Below are 18,933 nucleotides of genomic sequence, written 5' to 3' on the forward strand. Positions count from 1 at the left end.
ATGCATTATAAGCTGCTGCCAGGGGATCTTCTAGGAGATAAATGGAATCTGTGTGAAGTAAATTAGTGTGAACCAGTCAATCTGTGTGTCAGCCTCGAGCCACATCCATGGGTAACTAGCTTGCTGACTGAAAAGTCCACTGTCTTTTGCCAATCAGAGGTCTCAGCCACCAGGAAGCAGTCCTATACAACATTAGTTTCTTGGAATAATGCCTGTTTGATCAGCTAGTGAAACTCTTTGGTATACAGTACTGTACTGCCTGAGTTTACTTATTGCTTACAATTGAACTGAAAATCTTTTAAAGTCAGATAACATTTTAACAGTAGGGAGCATCACAGAAATGTCTTGGAAATTAGTACTTCCACTTTCGTACAGCAGTCATTCAGCAGTTTCATGCTGTGCTGCTGTTGGCTTTACTTCCCTATCAGTAATGCATCTTCAAGGCCATAATGCAAAGTAATGACAATAATCTGTCCAGAAGAGGTTAATAAAGATTCTCTGTGTATATTTTTTCCCCATGGATTAAGCTATTTGGAAAGCTTTGATCAAGAGATGGGAAGTGTATGCAAGCTATAAGATTCACATTATGAACAGGGATATGTGAGTGTCATAAAGTGCTACACAGTGTTGTTTCATTTTGTTTTTAGAAGTAAACTCAGGCAATCAACAACAGTTCTTGTGTATAAATGGAATAATTAAAAGGATTTTGGACTTGAATGCCAAATAAATCTATCTTCATGAATAATCTGGCAATAATGCAATTTTTAAAATATGAAATATGGATTTCTTTATTTGTTTGATGTTCTTATAGAAGCTATTGATATACTAATAGGCAGCCATATGTGCAATATGAACTATCCCACACCATTGATCTGATGTGCAGAAAGCAAGACATTATATATTTTTTAGAAGAAAAGACAGGACAGGACAGGGGAGGTCATATATTTTAAGGAAGGAAGGAAGGAAAGGAAGGAAGGAAGGGAAAGAAAGAGAGAAAGAGAAGAAGGAAGGAAGGAAGGAAGGAAGGAAGGAATTGAGGGAGGGAGGGAGGGAGGGAAAGGAAGAGAGAAAGAGAAGAAGGAAGGAAGGAAGGAAGGAAGGAAGGAAGGAAGGAAGGAAGGAAGGAAGGAAGGAAGGAAGGAAGGAAGGAAGGAAGGAAGGAAGGAAGGAAGGAAGGAAGGATTCTTGTAAAACTTTATTTCTACTATCTTCCAGTGACTGGATGGAGGAAACAAAAAAGGCCGGGGGGGGGGGGGGGGGGGGGGGGGAGGGGAAGGAATAGGTATAAATAACATTAATCAAATGTGATTACACTATTCAGTCCTACACCAGTTTTTTTAAAACACACATAACCAGATATTTAGGGAAACTGGAAAAAAGAAACAGGCTTTCTGGCTAGAGAGAATATTGAGAAGAAAAAGCATTGTAAAATGATAAAAGAATTAAAGATGGTTTGGGGTTAAATTTTCCTTTTTACAATCCTCCTAAGTTTTACAGAAGCATATGCTTCAGAGCTTTGCAATAAACACTGTGTGGGATTTTATGGGAAAGAATTTTATTTCTTGCAGCAGAACCCACTGAGACAAATTTAACTAGTTAGGTACTTTATTATATATAGTACACAGAATACATGGACAGATTCTGATATAAATCATAACTAAGATCAAGACAACTGCTTTAAAATTGAGTGAATGTTTCATTGCACTAATGAAACAAAAATGGGATGTCCTTTGAGAGCATAATTTGTTACATGCCACTGTATTTTAGTTGAGAGAAATAGGGAAGTCCCTCCAGGTGAATAAAACTTCAAGGTATATTGGGGAAAAAAAAATCACTGAAAAATTCAGTTTTCCTGTCTGGATTAATTCTTTCCTCATAGATATAGAGAGGGAGAAAAAATAGAGTTTTAGATGTTTTTTATTTAAAATATATAAAAACCTTAAAACAAATTTTAGCCAGTGTCACATTCAATCATCAGAAAATAACAAGTCATTCTCAATTAAGTGACAACTACATACATCAGTAGAGTGTTTTCTTTGTGGGTTTTGTTGTTGTTGATTGATTGTTTGTTTGTTTTAATGGCACTAAATATTAAGAAATTGTGAGCAACTGATGTCCCTTGTCACCAAGATGAATTAGTGGTTTATATGACCTGAGAAATGGTCTGGGAAAACAAACAAACAAACAAAACCAACAGGGTTCAATTCAATAAGGACAAGAGCAAGGATCTAGACTGAGGTAGGATTAATCTTCTGGGGAAAGACAGGATGGGGTGCAAACTGTGGCAACAAAGACAAACACTGTAGCAGGCTCTGTAAACAGGAGCATCACCTGTAAAACCTGTGAAGTAATCTGTGTGCTGTACTCAGCATCGGTAATATCAAGGGCACATCCCCAGCCTATCTGACTCCCTGCCTGCTGGCACACTGCTCAGTGGTGAGTGCTAACACTGCAATGGTAGGGTGAGTGCTCCATATGGGCTGGTGGTACTTCATTATCACCTTGTCCTGTTTCCAGTTGATTGTGGCAAGTGCTGATAATACTTCACCTGCCATTTCATGAATACTTTCTGCATTTTTGTACTAGTGAAATTATTATGTCCTTTTAGGTTGGCATCAAAATACATGGCGGGGGGGGGGGGGGGGGGGGGTGGGGGGGGAAGCTAAGTAGCATAGTAATCCTCAACCTGGAGAAAAAAATGTTAAAAATGTTAAAATTTGAAAAGGGATAAAAGACTGTTCAATCATGAACACCACAGAGAGTGTAGTGTGCAGGAGTCTTCCATATACCTTCTTTTTCCACAGAGCGGGGGAGTTTCACGTTAAGCTAATAGGGACATACACAAACAAACTAAAGAAGATGCGTCCCTATAAAACCATAAAAACCATAAAACCACAGAGCCTGATATGTTAAGGCAAGTTAGGATATGGGGTCTGAAAATTCTACACACTTAGGGGAAGAGTGGAGAAGTTTGTGGAAGAACAATATACTGAGAGTTATTAAATATTAAACAAAACAAACAAACAAACAATTGGAATTACCCGAGTTTCAAAATGGAATTTAGAAGTTTCTGGTGAAGTTTTACTGTATAGGTGTTGCTTTCTTCCACTCTTCCCTTGGCATTTACTTTTAAACACTGAGGTAGGCAAGTGCAGTAGATGATGTTTTCTCAGTAAGTGAAGGTATTCTTACTCTTTTTATGATATCTGTGAAACATCCTTTTAAAAATAGTATTCAAAGCATTTATTTCCCAATTGTCAATCTAGCTTCTTAGGTGTAATATGGTTATGGTAGATCCAATGAATCCCATTGAAGAGTAGTTGTTTTAAAAATCTATGGAAATGAAAAATTACCAACAGTTTTTCTTTTACATAATTTTTTCCTGCAGTTTTGCTTAAATTCAGGCTGCTTTATGTTCTGCATTGGACCATAAATATATTTATGACCTATAGCCAATCTTACCTGATATTTTTGAATGAAAAATAATTTTTGTTGGCCCATCAGCTTGTTTTGAAATGTCACATATTGAATGACAAATATGTTATTGTTTTCTCTGCAGGCACACTGTGTTTATTAATCCACCTTATGAATAAACAAGGCATCTTATCAAAAAATGTGAATTGGTTGATTCACCTGTGATATGCAAACTTTCTCCAATAAGTCTGCCCTGTGAAAATTTGTTATGCAGAACAGGTTATTTAAATTTTAGTGTGTGATGTTTCTTTCCGGAGTGGAACAAGGCTTTTCAGAGTTCAAACAGAACATTTAGAAATAAGACAGTGATTAGCTGTTGCTGTGATCAGTGATTAGTACATATTCACAAAGCACAGCTTATCATTTAACAGCTCTTTTACATGAAGACTGTTCTTTCACAGACAGATCACAGATGAGTTTGTGATCTCTTTGTAAATAATTTGTTTATATTTTTTTTGGAACTTGAAATATTTGGAAACTATTTACATAAATGTTTCATTGAATACTCTGATCTGATAACATTCATTTACTATTCTAAATTCCATACTTATCTTGCATGATTGTCTTTTTCTTTCTTTTTTAATGCTATAAGAGAATCAAATGCAATAAACAACTCTGAAGAGCTTATTAAGATATATCAGAAAAATTACCACAATTCTCAAGATTGATTCTGTACAATGAAGATTTACATCATTTATATATACGAAGTTCAAGGTCTTTTGCATCTATGAAATCTGTCCTTTTACCTTACTTCCATACTAACAAGGGTAATTTCTACTATCCATGTTTTAAGAAAACATGGATAAAGAAAATATCATTGGGGTTACGTCAGAAATTTTTGTTTCCTAACTTTTTTCTCTGACACATAGATTTGGGGTTTATTTGAACTCCAGAAATTTACATCATTTTGGCTACATAAATTAGCTTTCAGATGGAAACAAACATAATGTTAAGGTCCATTTAAGCCCAGAATAAGGTGGAATATCCTCAGAATAAGTAATGATCATACCATTTATGGTTACATCGGTTCTGAAATTCCATCAATAACCTGGGTACAATCAATTCAGAACAATATTTCCCCATTGATATTTGAACATAAAATCATATTCCTGTAGCTGAGAATACAGTAAAGTAGGTGTCAGTTTTAAGATTTTTATTTTTTTTTCCATGATTACATAATGACATTTTTTACTTTCACTCTTTATTTGGGCCAGACCGTTCTTGTCTTATTTTTAAATTTTCAATTCCCTTTGTTCTTCTGTCTTTTGTGATACTTTTAAGGAACCTTCCTCTTCAAATAGAGCATGTAATACACTTATTTAAAAAAAAAAAAAAAGATGTGAAGACCTTTGCCTAAGTCCCTTTCTTTTCTCACTGCATGCACTATTATGTAACTTCACAAACTAGGGTATTGTGAAGTTTATTTGCCTGTTTTATCAAGGGAGATATGTGTATTTAGGGGTAAGTGACAAAGCTAAGATACACATCCCTCACTTGCACCAGTGACCTTATCCTGGTTTTCTGAAACATTCACTTGCTGACCTCACTCTTGCTGGCTGAACATCATTCTCCATCAGCTTTTTACTTTAGTTATCCAGAGATCTGCTTCTCTGTTGCTGAGAAAACCCTTCCCATTTGTTCTTTCCACTTCCTCAAATCTGTTGCTAATGGCTCCTTCCCAATCAACTACTGATGACAGTGTTTCATCATTGTTTTCCATCATTAGTCAGCTGGTATGAGCTCTGCCCATGACGCTTTTTTAAATCAATTTTGTCTTTCTTGGGCTCCTGTGACTCCATCTTCTGCAGAATCTCCCCTTATCTCTGCAATCTTTACTTAAGCATATCACAAGGAGATCCTTCTGTTTTGCCCAGGGACCTACTGGACTCTCATTTGATTTCTTTCTTGTTCAATTCACACTTTCTTTCTGATGTATGTCATCTGTGTATGTACCTCCTTATAGCTGTCTTCTCTTCATTATCAGAACTCAACCAGAGATGTGATAATGAAGAGAATCAGATCTGGTGGTTCCACTGACATTTGTCATGATTGCAGAATAAAGAACTAAATCAGAGCTCTTCATCATCTCTTTCAAACCTTCTCTCTCCTTACTTTCTGATTTTCTGATTCTGTCCTTAAACCTGTGTCCTAACAAAACCCTCTAATATGTCTCTTTCGCATGTTTGGTCCTGGCCTGATTCAAAGCCCTCACTCTGCTATGCTTTTGGACACACTTTGTGTCAAAATCAGTTCACGTTCTGCATGTATTTCTTCTGAGGGGCGAGATTTCAAGTCCAGTTGTGGAAATGGCTAAAGGATTGTGTGCCCAGTACCCCTGCTAGGCATATTGTCCTCCTTGTATTTGATTTGACAGAAAGGGCTGAACAGAGGGGAAAAAGCATTGCATATATTACATATGATAATGAGTTTATACGGTTTGGTCCTTCCCCCATAGATGTCCCAAAGATCTTTTTCAGAGGTGTGAATTTTGCCTCAACATCACACCACATTTTAAATTAAACATCAAGTAAGCATTCTTTTTCCATTGGAATCACCTTACCTTAATTAAACTAATATTACATAGCTTTTTGTAACTAGACCCAAGAAAAACAGTGATAGTTTGAAAAGAATGGCCACTCAGAGTTATTTACTGGATAAAAATACACCTCACAACTCATCCTCAAGTCAGGAGCTTCGGGTCCATTCATTTTCAAAGTCTAACCCTGAATTTTTGGTGACTGTTATGTTGTTTAGAGAAGACAGCTCTTGTGATTTTTCTCATTCTCTCCAGAGGCATAGCTGTATGTTTTGTCTTCTCCCTTTTATCATAGTATTCTCTGTTGGAAATTTTCCTATTGCTCTACTTCAGAGGAGTTCTGACTTCTAAATTCGTACAGCTGTAATGGCTCAATCTATTACTCAGCACAGCAGAGCTCAGTGCTTAATAGGAAGAACAGTTTTAGAAAGAATGTTCTAATAAATTTGCCACAGAACAAATATATAAATACAATACACACACTTGTGGTTTCCAGTTTGTCTTTTTGAAGTGGGGAACCTGGCCTTCATATAAATTTGAAAATTATTTAAATATTGTAAAAATCAGAGAAAACCACAGACATCTATGAAAACATTTCTTCCTGCACGTTGTAGCATTTTCTTGAATGAACAAGAACATATTTTATTTATTGTAAGTTGTTCTTCACTGTCAATGCACCTCATGCAGATTATTTTGTCAACACTTCAATGGTAGAGGTATGAACTAGAACTCCTCTTTATGTGGATAAGTTGACCGTTGATACACATTTACTAGCTTTTTTTGTATGGTTAGAAATTTAAACAGTGCTTTTGCTTAGTTGCCATCTGCAGCAGATGTTTTTAGCAAAATCTATTTTTTTTCAGTTGAAATGTGCTGTGTTACTATCGAAGATTTTACTATTTTATTCTGTTTTAATATTGTATTTTCAAGGGTCCAACTCCACAATTGTGCTGAAGCATGATTGCTTCAAGTGGATCCTGTGTAGGTGTAGGAGTCAAGAATGATGGAAACTTTTGGTGACCTGGGATCAATAGCTGCAAGCTGATGGAAAGTGAAGAATGTCAAAGTGGAATATGTGTATTTTGAGGTCTTCCTGCCTTAATAATGCCCTGATGCCTTGTTAATTCACTCATAATTTTGGAAAACTTAAATGGGTCCTTAAATTAAGTAATCATTCAGCTTCATCTGATAAAAACAAAAACAAATCCATCAAAAGTTAAAACGGAATAATTCTTTCTTTAAATAGTACTTGTTTTAAAAACAGGACAAATCTGTGCTGGAATTGTTTATAGCCATAGTGATCCCAACCCACATGGACTAGTAGCCTTGAACTTTTCTTAGTTTTGTAGATATTAAGGAAAAAATGAGTCAGCACCATTTATTTAAGAAATGAGATCAGCTTTTAATGAATCAGAGTTTTAATGGGACTGAAAATTTGAGATCTAGTCTTTGCTCTTCTTTAATATATTTTTGGTTCCATATGAAGATATTGAGCAGAAGAGAGAGAAATTAACATTGTCAAGATAAATACCTCTATTCTTTTCAGCAAAACTCATGTGGATTTTTTTTGAAAACCAAGAGAATTAAAAAGTCATATACAGACAAATAATTATTTCCATGAAGATGTTTTTCCACTCTAAAATGAAAATGTTTTTAGCGATTAAGTAAAAGAAGAAATCAAATTTGACCGTATCTAAACTGCAATTAAGTCTATTTTCTACTGTTATATTCTACATATTTTAATCTTAAAATGGATGTAATTTCTCTCCTGGTGAATGACTCCAGTAATTGCAAAACCAGCTAATTGGTCTTTTATGTTGTTTACTGGGTTCTTTACTGAAACAGAAAAGGACTTATTATGACTACTAAATTATTTTATTATTTTTGGCTTATATAAGAAAAAAAAATCTTGTTGTTTGTTCTTTACTTCAAAGAGATCACATTTAAGCCAATGCCTCAAACTTCTCCCCAGATGAATTCTTGTCTATAGACTTTTCAAATGCGTTATGGTTGCATATATGTACTTTGAGTTTTGGTTTTATTTCAATCTATCATTTGAGTATATAAATTATATTTTCAGCATTGAATGATCTGCAGAAGATCAGGGAGTCTTTGTTTCTGGATCTATTATATTTCTCTCTCCCCCTGTTTTTATTCTTTATTGCTCCAGTTAGTGCGCTGAAGCATGACAAGAGCTCAAACTCAGCAAACTTCCAAGATGTGGAGGATGTGCCTGACAGATGTGTCTTGGAAGAGTCTGAGAGTCCAGGTGAGAACTATTTAAAGACAGTCACCAAGTATCAAGTGATAAACCTGACGGAGCTTTTGGGTCTGTGAAAAAGGCACATTGTAATGCTGTTTCCTTTTTAGCGGCTGCAATGTCAAATTAATGGTCACCTCCAGGGGTCACAGTGTGGAGCTGTTATCCTTTCCTCTTTCATCAACAGTTCACGTCTTAGAAAGGATAAAGGCTTTATGACCAAAAAGAAAGCTGACACTACTAGTTCATTATAATAAGTTTTGGACTATACTGCTTAGTTAATATATGTATGATGTCTGACCCTTTGAAGGTAGCATGAGGTTATGAAAACTTAGAAGCACTGTATATACTGCAGTTGAATGTAGCAGTGGACATTCAAACACTGTATCTCTGGAGGAAAGCAAATTGGTAGTGTTGAGTAGCTTGTTTCTTTTCTCTAAATCAGTTCACAATCATTATTTCATTTTAATGACTCTTAACATTGATTCAGCTAAATAGAGGAACATCTAAATAGAGGAACACATAAAGTGCATTATTTTTGGTGACTAAAAGATTTATCTTCATGTAGTTTCATTATCTTTCTAGTTATGGGATATCTAAGAAAGTTATTAAATGATTCCCAAAGGGAAACAATTAAATATCAAGTGTATCCAGTCACAGATGATTAAAAACGTTTTGTGTGACTGAATATTAAGATCTTTCAAACAAGCTGTGAGTTTGACCCACATACAACATATATGTAACCTGCATATAGCACTCATTAGTGAAAGAGTTAAACATCTTTCTTCACTTGGTATTTTCCTTTCCTGCTTTATCTGGTGTCTGTGTACCCTCTTGCATCTTTGTGTGCTGATCCGTGTATCATATTTTTGATTCATCGTCTCTGCGGCCTGTCAGCTTAGTTAAGAGATTTCCAAATCTTGCAGCCTGTGCTGACAGGGGGCAGCTGCCAACAGTCCCCTGATCCTTCCCCAAGGAACACTGCTGAGATTTAATTTTCAGTCAAAGGGTGCAGCCTGAAATCCATGTCAGGTCCCCTAAGTCATCTCAGAACCCAGAAAGGACCCCTGTCTGGGGGATTATATTTCAGTGCACTCCACTCCTCCAAGATTCCTTGGGAGTTCAACTGCTGTCATATACCTGATTTGAACTACATTCCCTTTTCATCTTTTCCACAGAAGTGAACGCCAGTATACATTAGAATAATTGAAACCAATGAATTGTAAATCCATATTCGCTTTAAAGCCACATTGTCTTGGACTCACTGCTGTACAGCAAAAGGCAGCATGAGATTTAGAAAGAAATAGGTAAGCTACTTGAAAAGGAGACCAGTTTAATTTCTTATCACAGCTACATCAAACTGTCTGTGGCACATGGCACTTCCTTCAGAAAATATCAGTAGTCTCTTCTACAACGAGTATGCACAAAAATGTGGATTGACCATCCAAGTTCTGATCTGTTTGGAAGTGAGAAAGAATTTAAACAAAGTGGTACTAAAGCATTGAGGTGAGAATTAATGTGCCCTTAAGATAGCTTTAATTTGAATCTTGATTTAAATTATTCTGTGTGGCAAAATGCACGCATTTGGATGGGAACTTGAATATCCAATTCTGCTTTCTGCATGTCTATATGGAAAGAATAAAAAACTGTCAGGAGGTGAATACTGACTAGCAAAAATACATGTTGATAAAGCATCTAAACTTAAAAACTGAGTTCCATTCAGTCCATCTGACATCATTAAACTGGTAATAAACAATGAATTACTCTGGCTTTTGTTTCTGTCCATTCCTGCATTTTAAGACATCTTGTCTTCTAGGTCTGAAAACCTCAGGAGATTTCACTACTGGTCTCACTGCTTTCCACTGAGAATTTGTGGCTTGGTTGTCATGGAGACATCGTATTTCTCCAAGAATTGCTCATATTGATCCGTGGACAGGCGTAAATGGCCAGGCGAATGTGAGGAGTAAAGGGGGTTGGGCAGTACTATAAAATGACCAGAGGTTATGGGTCGGAAATAAGCTCATAGCAAACACTTAGGTAAAGAGAAAGAAACAGTTTCATTTTGTTTCAGGATTTCGTTTTTGCACTTTATGCCATTGTCTTCTTTCACTATAGACTGAAAGAAACTTGTTAGTCACTTGTCATGTCAGATCTTTGGTGCTTGTCCTGACACAGCTGTCAGCCTTCCAGCTCTGTGCAGTTCAGGGACACACAACAAAGAGCTAGGAACATGAATTATTTATTGCTCCTTGTGTGGATGAAATTCTGTGATAAGAAATTAAGACACTTCTGACAGAAGTGCTTGTTTGAAAGGAAAGATTTGGTAACAGAATACATTCTCTTAAAACTTACTACTTACTTTTAGAAGCAAACATTGAAACAGTAATATGACATTCACTTGGGTATGATTATCTGTAGTGTTTCTCAGATGCTTTAACTTCAGAATGGATCTTGGAATTTGAGAGTGCCTGGGAGGTCAGAATTTGATTTGGTGAATCCTGGGACTTTAGAAGCTCTCCCTCACATATTCAAAGTCTCAGCAAACTTACAGTTTTGTTTTTATTGAAGAGTTGTATGTATGTGTGTTTTGCAGAATCTGTTACAGTTCACTTACCATATGTTGATATATGCACAAAAGGGATATTAAGAAATATGTTGACTTTATTTATCTCTTCTGATGGGGAAAAGGTGAAAGTATGACAATATACCTGTAAGGAATTCCAACTATTTCAAGAAAGGGTTATTTATGACAACTTCTATCAGAATCAGTAAGGCTTTAGATGCATACAGCAGCCATTAACAGACACATCTGTGTACTGTGTTTTCTGATGCTGAAAGGTACAGTATCTAACCTTGACATTGGAACGATAATTGTTTTCAAAGTGATCTTAGTTTTCTAAAATCACATAAAGCATACTTGGCTTATTTTGCTTTCACACTTTCTACATGTCTGCACATTATCTCACTGCTCCAGATGTAGGCTTCCAGCAGTCATGGAAAAAAGTATATACTGGGATGGCAGGAATCCATCTGACTACCCAGGACCCCAGTCTGAAATTTACCTGTGATTTCTTATATTCAATGTATGATCCGAACTACTCTTAGATAGGAAATGAAACCCTTCAACCTGCACTTTTCTCTTGGATAATTCACAGCAAACACTTTTCACTTGTGATGGACACAGGTAAATATCAGACTGCAGTTTCTTGTCTAAGTGAAATAGATTTTAGTTTCTCCCTTCATGTGCCTACAAGCTGCCATTATCCGTGATAGTGGTTCATGTCTATTTTAGCCCACACACAGTGGAGATACAGGGTTTCTCTCCCAGATGCCTAATAGTAGGTTTATCACTGCCATTTTCCCCACATGCTGAGGACTACTTCTGTTTGATATGCAAAGTCTTGGCTTTTCAAACTTGTCTCTGCTCTTGCCTTGAACATAATAATCAGATAAGAATTGCAACAGCCTTTTGTAGAACTTAACTTTTAATCATACCAACCCCCCGTAAGAATTCGGTATCACTTAGAATGCTTCTTCAGTATAAATAAATATTCTCAGCACTGTTTTCCATTTTATCAGTCAAATTTTCCACATTTAGAGAAATTGAGAAGGAGGCTGAAACTGACCAAACTTAGGTGTCCAAGTTAGAGTTCTAGGTCTGAGCTACTCACCCAAGTTTTCTTGTGTAAACAATGGTGGAAAATTCACACTCCTAAAAGGCAGATCACTCTATTCAAAGGGAGTTGCTTAAGATAAGTTTTAAGGGAATTGTAAATGCTCAGAATTTTGTCAGTCAAAATCTGAGAGGAATGCAGCAGGACTTGACATAGCTGAAGATGTCTTAGCTTCCATATGGGCTGCAGTCCCACTAAGGAGGCTTCTGCAAGCATAGCTCTTATGAGAAAAATGAATAGATTGGAGCTGGAGTTAGTAGCAACAATGTAGGCACAGATACCCCTTGCCTCTTATTTCCTCCAACACATATATTGCAGCAGACTAGGCAGTAGTTTATTATTTTGCTAGGTAATACAGGGAAATTGATCCTGAACAGCTCAAAATCAAGCAAACAAAGAAACAAAAAACAATCAAAAGCTGTAGATTGAAATTATAAATGGGTTTTCTATCTTTTACATGAAAACCGTGTAAATAGTGAGAACTCTATATACTTGTGACCTTCAGTAGCCAGGAAGTCTGGCTGAGTCAACTGGCCCCTTCTGCAGCTCATGATCCTCCCATGCCTTCATTGCAAAAACATTGTACATACTATATTTTTCCTTCCTCATTCAGGACATCATGTAATTCTGGTTGTATAACACTTAATAGTGAAAATACAAGTGGTTTTCACATGCTGACGTAGTTACATGTCCTAGGTAGACCTTGTCACAGAGATGAGAAAGATCTCTGACTGCACCTGAAGTACCATCTGTTAGAAAAGGAAATGCAGCAAATAGAAATGAGAATGTAGAAATGTATCAAGAATAGATTCCTATTAGCCACAGTGTGCTTTAATATACATCACTAAAATTGTGACTATCTTGTTATCAACCAAGTTATAATTACTTTCTTGAATATTGTTACTAGCTTCAAGTTCCTTCCATCCACTGAAGACTACACTATTTAAATCATCACTATGTCATCTTTATCTATATTGTTCAGTACACTGGCAGGAGGTATTCAGTAAATTGACAAGTATGCAGCATCCTAGAAAAGCATGATTTTATTTTTTTTTATTTGCATGATCATCAATAGTAGATAGCTGTAGGTGTGAACTGATTCGGGAATGGAGTGCTGGAGGCTGTTGACGTTGATGCATGAAGCAGGAGGAGGATGCAGTCTAGTGGCAGCCCACTGATCACAGGCACTGATAGCCCACAGTGCTCATCAACTGTGTATAAAATATTAGTGGCTAGGAGTAAGTCCAGAAATTAAGTCCATAAGAATTTCACTGCAGTAGATGTAGTGTCACATCCTGTCAGCATTCAGGGTTGCAAGTATTATGACTCATTGTTTGTTTGATTGGTTGATTTGGTTTGGTTATACATAGTAAATCAAAGTGTAAAAACAGAAGACTTCATAGTGGACATCAGGAAAATATGTATCTGTGTCTATGACACGTATGCAGAGAGATGATAGATAATATGATAAACTGAGAAGATAGTTATTATATTGGGAAAAAATAGTGTGTGCTTCTTTCTCTGTGCTCATGTATTCATAAAGTGTGCCATGTCTACTTAAATAGTGTTTCTAATAGAAACAATATTTTAAATTCAGGTGGTAAATATTGTCATACATTAAATGGGAAAAAAATCATGAAGATAAAAACTGATGATTGAGATTGCTTTTCTGTAGAATTCTAATCAGCTGTGACAGAGTTAAACTATAATGACTTGTTAATATAGCTTCCTATCAGTTCAGTGATATATAATATATATATAGCTGTTATATATACATATAGCTGATATAATAGCTGTTTACGCCTATTATAGAATTGTTTCTGTTGAAAGGATATATATAAAACTTGAAAATAGTACATAAATAGGAAGAAAAAAGAAGAAAAAGAAAAAAAAGAGAAAGGGAAAGGGAAAGGGAAAGGGAAAGGGAAAGGGAAAGGGAAAGGGAAAGGGAAAGGGAAAGGGAAAGGGAAAAGGGAAAGGGAAACGGAAACGGAAACGGAAACGGAAATAAAAGGAAAAAAAGAAGGAAAGTAGGACTGTTCAGCAAAAATTCTGGGGAAGGCTATAAATTTTCTTAAGCTATTTTGGTTCCACATTGCCTCTTGTAATATAGCAAGTGTGATGCAAACAGAACAGAACAGAATAGAACAGAACAGAACAGTTTTCTAGAGGTATATTTGTGCTCTTTTTTTAACCCTAGTGTGTTGATGATGAAAGTCTTACTTCCATTACAAAAGTTATAAATTATTACTCTAATAAAAGATTGTCAAATAACTTAATTTTAAAAACCAAATTCTTGCTTATTACTTCAAACTGTACAGTCATTCAGCCAGACTAATACATTTCTTTCTTTTCCAGATGATATGAAGGCACATCCATGGATATCTAAGGTGTGCTCCTGTAAGGTGTGTTAGAAAAAACCTACTTAGCTGAAAGAATGAGAAGATCCCCAAGAGCAGCCAAGAAATAGGACATATGTGGCGTGGACATGGAACAGTTTGCTGTAGCTATTATCTTATACCTTTAATAATTCATTTTCAGAAGAAATATCTTTCATAAGATCAGCTACTTTTTGTTAATTTATTGACTTCGATTCACACTTCCATTGTTTATAGATTTATGTTTATTCAATTTAATTTCAATAGTTCTAACAGAAAATATCAAGTCCTTATTATAAGATATTTTTCACTAGTTTAAGTAGTGACTCCAAATCTTACAACACTGATTGACCATAAAACTCTTGTCTCACTTTGAATATTCTTTTGTATACAACTAATTTAAACAAGCTAATTCATTTTTTTCTCTCTCCTTGGCTCTGACTTTTATTACCAATAACATTTTAACACTGAACAAAACCAAACAAATTTGAAAAAAAAAATCAAGAATTTTCTTTGATTTAAAGGAAAAATGTATAGTTTGAATTAAACATGGAATATCTAGAAACAATAAAGTACAATTTTTGTATGCACAGGACAGCATGGGAAATTGATTTTAAATCTGGTCTTTTTGAGCATGTAAATTTTCCTTTTATAAATACTGCCAGCACTGTCATCTGAAGAAATGTGGTGCCAGTATGAATATGGAGAAGCCCATCTGTGTCCTATTCTCAAATGATGCACTTTGTTGAATTGTATTTGTGCTCTTGGGGAAAAACATTTACACATTTTTGTCCTCAATTAAAAAAAAAAAAAAAAGATAAAAAATTAGGTTTGGAAAATATATGCAGTTGATTAGACTCATATCTCCTGAAGTTCTGGGAAATTTATGCTGGTTTGACAAAGAACAGCCACACGGAGTGGTAAACTTTCTATATTACCAATTGTAGGAGTGCTAATGAAGTCAAAAATGACTTGCGGATATGTTCTGGATCTGTATCTTATGGTGGAAGCCATCACCTGATATTATCCTTCCTAACTGCAATGTTAGCCGAAATCTGCCTTAACTAGGAAAATGAAGATTTTTGTGGTGTGAAAAGATTCTCTGGCAATGAATCTCTCCAACCTGTGGGGAAATGTGGCTGCAAGAGTGACAAAACCAGGTTCTTGTTGCCATACTATAACTTGAATTTGGTTAAGTGTGAAACAGACATGAATTCTTTTTTTTTTTCTTTTCTTTTTCTTTTTTATATCCCATGAATCTGTATCTCTAAGCCATAGTGTATGGCAATGAGGTCTTCAGAAATGTTGAGCTGAAGGGCATTATGAGAGTAGTCTTTCAGTTGTCATTCAGCTAAAGTATATGTCATTAAAACAAGCTGCAGCCCAGGAAAAAATAAAGGTATTTAATGTTCTTTTTCTGGAATTTTACATGCCATGCAGAAAATTACATCTTTTACAGAATAGTCAATATGTTTTACACATTTGGTATTTTTCAGGAATAGCTTTCTTTATTCTTAGAAGTCATTTTCTTATGTAAACCGTATCTTTTGTTTATACAGTCTTGTATTTGAATTACCATGACTAAACAATCTAGATGTTGAGTTGTATGGCTTCATTCTTTCACTTAGCATGCTGGATGTCTGGAGTAATTTCACAGACTTATTTATACTCGCATAACACAAGTTCTGCACAGCTGAAAGCAGCACGTGCCTTCAGCTGACATGTATCCTCTTCTTAAGTTTATGATTAAATTAGAGATTAAAACATCAAGAAGGTAAAAATAGAATTAAAACTACAACTACAGGAACTTAGTAACAATACATGAACCTTGCAGACAGTAAACCAAATGGACTATTAAGCATGGATCTTGCTGTCTGTTTTGCTGCACATCCTTGTCAAGTCACCTCTATTTTGCTGCAGTACTCTTCCATTGGCGTTGAAACATCCATTTTCCTTCACTACAAACATTACTGCTTTGCATCAGCTCACTCGGGCCAACTCTGTTCTTGGTGCAAGGGTAACAAATCTTAAAACAATTTCTGCTAGATATTTTAAAAACTGGGTGCTCAATGTGGTCTCATAGCTCAAGGAACTGGCATTGTCAATAACACCCAGTATCGCTGTGATAGCAATTACATTTGTGCAACACAATATTTGATTGCTTGTCTTTAATTCCACGAAGCAGTGCACATCAGCAGACTGCCAATACAGACAGCCCTTTGGAATGATTTGTGCAGTGATGATTGGTGTTTGGCACATGTTTATGCGTGCTTTCTGCTAATTATAATTACAGTATCAGTAAGGTAAGTGTTCTGGGTCTGGCTGGGATGGAGTTAACTTTCCCCACAGCAGCCCATATAGTGCTCTGCTCTGCACTCCTAGCTAGAACAGGATTGATACTGCTGGCTATTTCTGAGCAGTGCTCGCACAGCATCGAAGCTGTGTCTCCAACCCCCCACCCCAAAAGTAGGCTGGGGGTGGGCAAGAGGTGTGGAGGAGCACAGCCAGGACAGCTGACCGAAAGGGGTATTCCAAGCCATATGATGTAATGCTTAGCAATCAAATCTGGGGTGGAAGAAGGATAAAGGTGGAATTCTCATTATGAAAGTGTTCCCAAGTCTTCCTGAGCGTACAGGGGACCTTCTTTCCAAGAACCAGCTGAACATCACTTACTGATGGGAAGTAGAGAATAATTTTTCTCCTTTTGCTTCCATGTGGCCTTTGCATTTTTTTCCTTTAATTAAACTGCTCCTTATCTCAACCCACAAGCTTTTCTGTTCTTTTATCATATTTTCTCCCACTGTCCTTCTGAGAAGGGGGAGTGAGAGAGTGGTGTGGTGGTGCTTAGCTGCCTACCAGTTGTTAAGTCATCACAGTAAGGTAGGAACTTTTTTAATTACTTAGAATGAATATTTTTCCAGTGTGGTCTGGAGGTCTTTCAAATAACCAGAAATATATGCTCAAGATAAACTTGCTTAGAACAATTTTTTGTATCAAAATGATGATTTTAGAGCTATGTACAAAAAAAATAAAAATAAAAATAAATCATATTAACCTCCTACAACTGTTTCTTATAAGCTAAATTAACTGAAGAATAGGTTCTGTACTAATGCACTATGATGTACCATTCTGTTCCTGTCTATGGATATTGATGTTACAATGAAGTTGCAAGGTAATTATGAATATATTTTTCTATTGTGTTACACTGAAGGAATCCTGACAAAAGGAGTCATAGACTAATATTTTAGAGTACTTGTCTATATTTTGGATATGGAAATAAAAAGTCTTAAATAGCTGCATTGCTTAGGGAGAAAGGTCCTTTTTTTTTCTTCCTCCAGAAATCATGGGGTCTTTTAAACCTTATAATTCAAGTTGTCATTTCATAATACTTTAAGCAGTATTAGGACATCCTTCCACTAAACAGGGCAGTTTCTCCCCATTCCAGCCATAGGCTTTCATGTCTCCTTACTTATGTTTGCACTAGTGCTCATACGACCAGGCCATGTCAACAAAAACACTGGTCTCAGTGCAAGCAGAGAAGAAACAAGCAGCCCAGGGTAGGAAGATGGGTGAGATACTGATACCATATAAGTGGGGGGCAACCCACAATTACATCAGCATTATCTCAGCACAACATTAGAGCTTTAGGATGCATTATGAAGGGGTCTTTCTTGAAAATATTTCTTTGGCTTTCAAATCCTATAGGCATTTCTACATTTTTGCTCACAATTTTTATATTATCAAAAAAAAAAATGGGGGGGGGGGACGGGGACACAACACATTTCTGATTATTTAGTACAAGCCCAAGCCAAAACTCATTGACATGTCCTTATGTCTTTGATATGAGGGATTTTGAATTTTCCAAACGATTCATACTTGTTAAATGATCACTGACAGAGATCCATGTCTGGAAATTTCCCTGAATATTGGACTGTTCATATATGGTTCCAAATACAAGCCCCTGTATTTTGAAATCTCGTACTTTTTACATAGCTTCCATTTCTGGCTTCTTTTAAAAAAAAAAAAAATTTAAATTTTGTTGAACAACACTCTTTCCCAGTCCAGTGTAAGATTCTCTGAAGGTAAATTGTCATAGAACTTGAAATATATATATGAGACTCGGCATTCCATCGGAGAACACTGAGATTCAGAGAGAGAAAGAGAGAGACTTTAACAAGACCACAATGCAACAGGGCTACAAGCCCTAAATAGCACCAGGATTCTAGCAAGGGAAATGATTTTGCTAATCTGACTGACCTAAAATTGCTGAAAATTCTGAAAAGAATGGGACAAGGTATAATAAACAGCATTACTTCTCTCCAGGTTTCTTCTTTTGAAAGAACATGTTCTCTGAAGGCAGACTGGGGGAATGGTCTGGAACACAAATCTCAAAGGCACTGACAATGCTGAATAGCTAGCAAGCATGCACACTCCTGATGCGGGTTCTGTGAAGACAAAGCCCTGCTCCTCTCAGTGTATATTTCTGTTGAATTTTGCAGGTCATTCTTCCTGCAAGAGAAAAGGATGCAGAGGAATTTCAAGGACTGGTCTCCCCCTTTTTCCTTCTTCATAGATTAGCCAGCGTGAACTGCTAGGCAAAGCTCTTAGAAT

General features: G+C 36.1%; 1 protein-coding gene across 9 annotated transcripts in view; it reads left to right on the forward strand.

Annotated features, from left to right (window-relative positions):
* The window catches only part of WDR72 (WD repeat domain 72), a 122,699-nt gene extending 104,955 nt beyond the window's left edge, over nt 1-17,744 (forward strand). For 5 of the 9 annotated variants that reach the window (XM_083850469.1, XM_083850468.1, XM_083850460.1 and 2 more), the window contains 2 exons: nt 8,181-8,279; nt 14,303-17,743. In XM_083850469.1, coding sequence (XP_083706595.1) covers nt 8,181-8,279; nt 14,303-14,358 — 155 coding nt within the window. In that variant the 3' untranslated portion in view covers nt 14,359-17,743. Of the gene's footprint in view, nt 1-8,180; nt 8,280-14,302 lie in introns of all 9 variants that reach the window. The other 4 variants (XM_083850463.1, XM_083850462.1, XM_083850458.1 and 1 more) reach the window with 2 other exon arrangements.
* Nucleotides 17,745-18,933: the final 1,189 nt, after the last annotated feature.

The sequence above is a fragment of the Anser anser genome (assembly GCF_964211835.1).
Source record: "Anser anser genome assembly, chromosome: 10".
NCBI lineage: Eukaryota > Metazoa > Chordata > Aves > Anseriformes > Anatidae > Anser > Anser anser.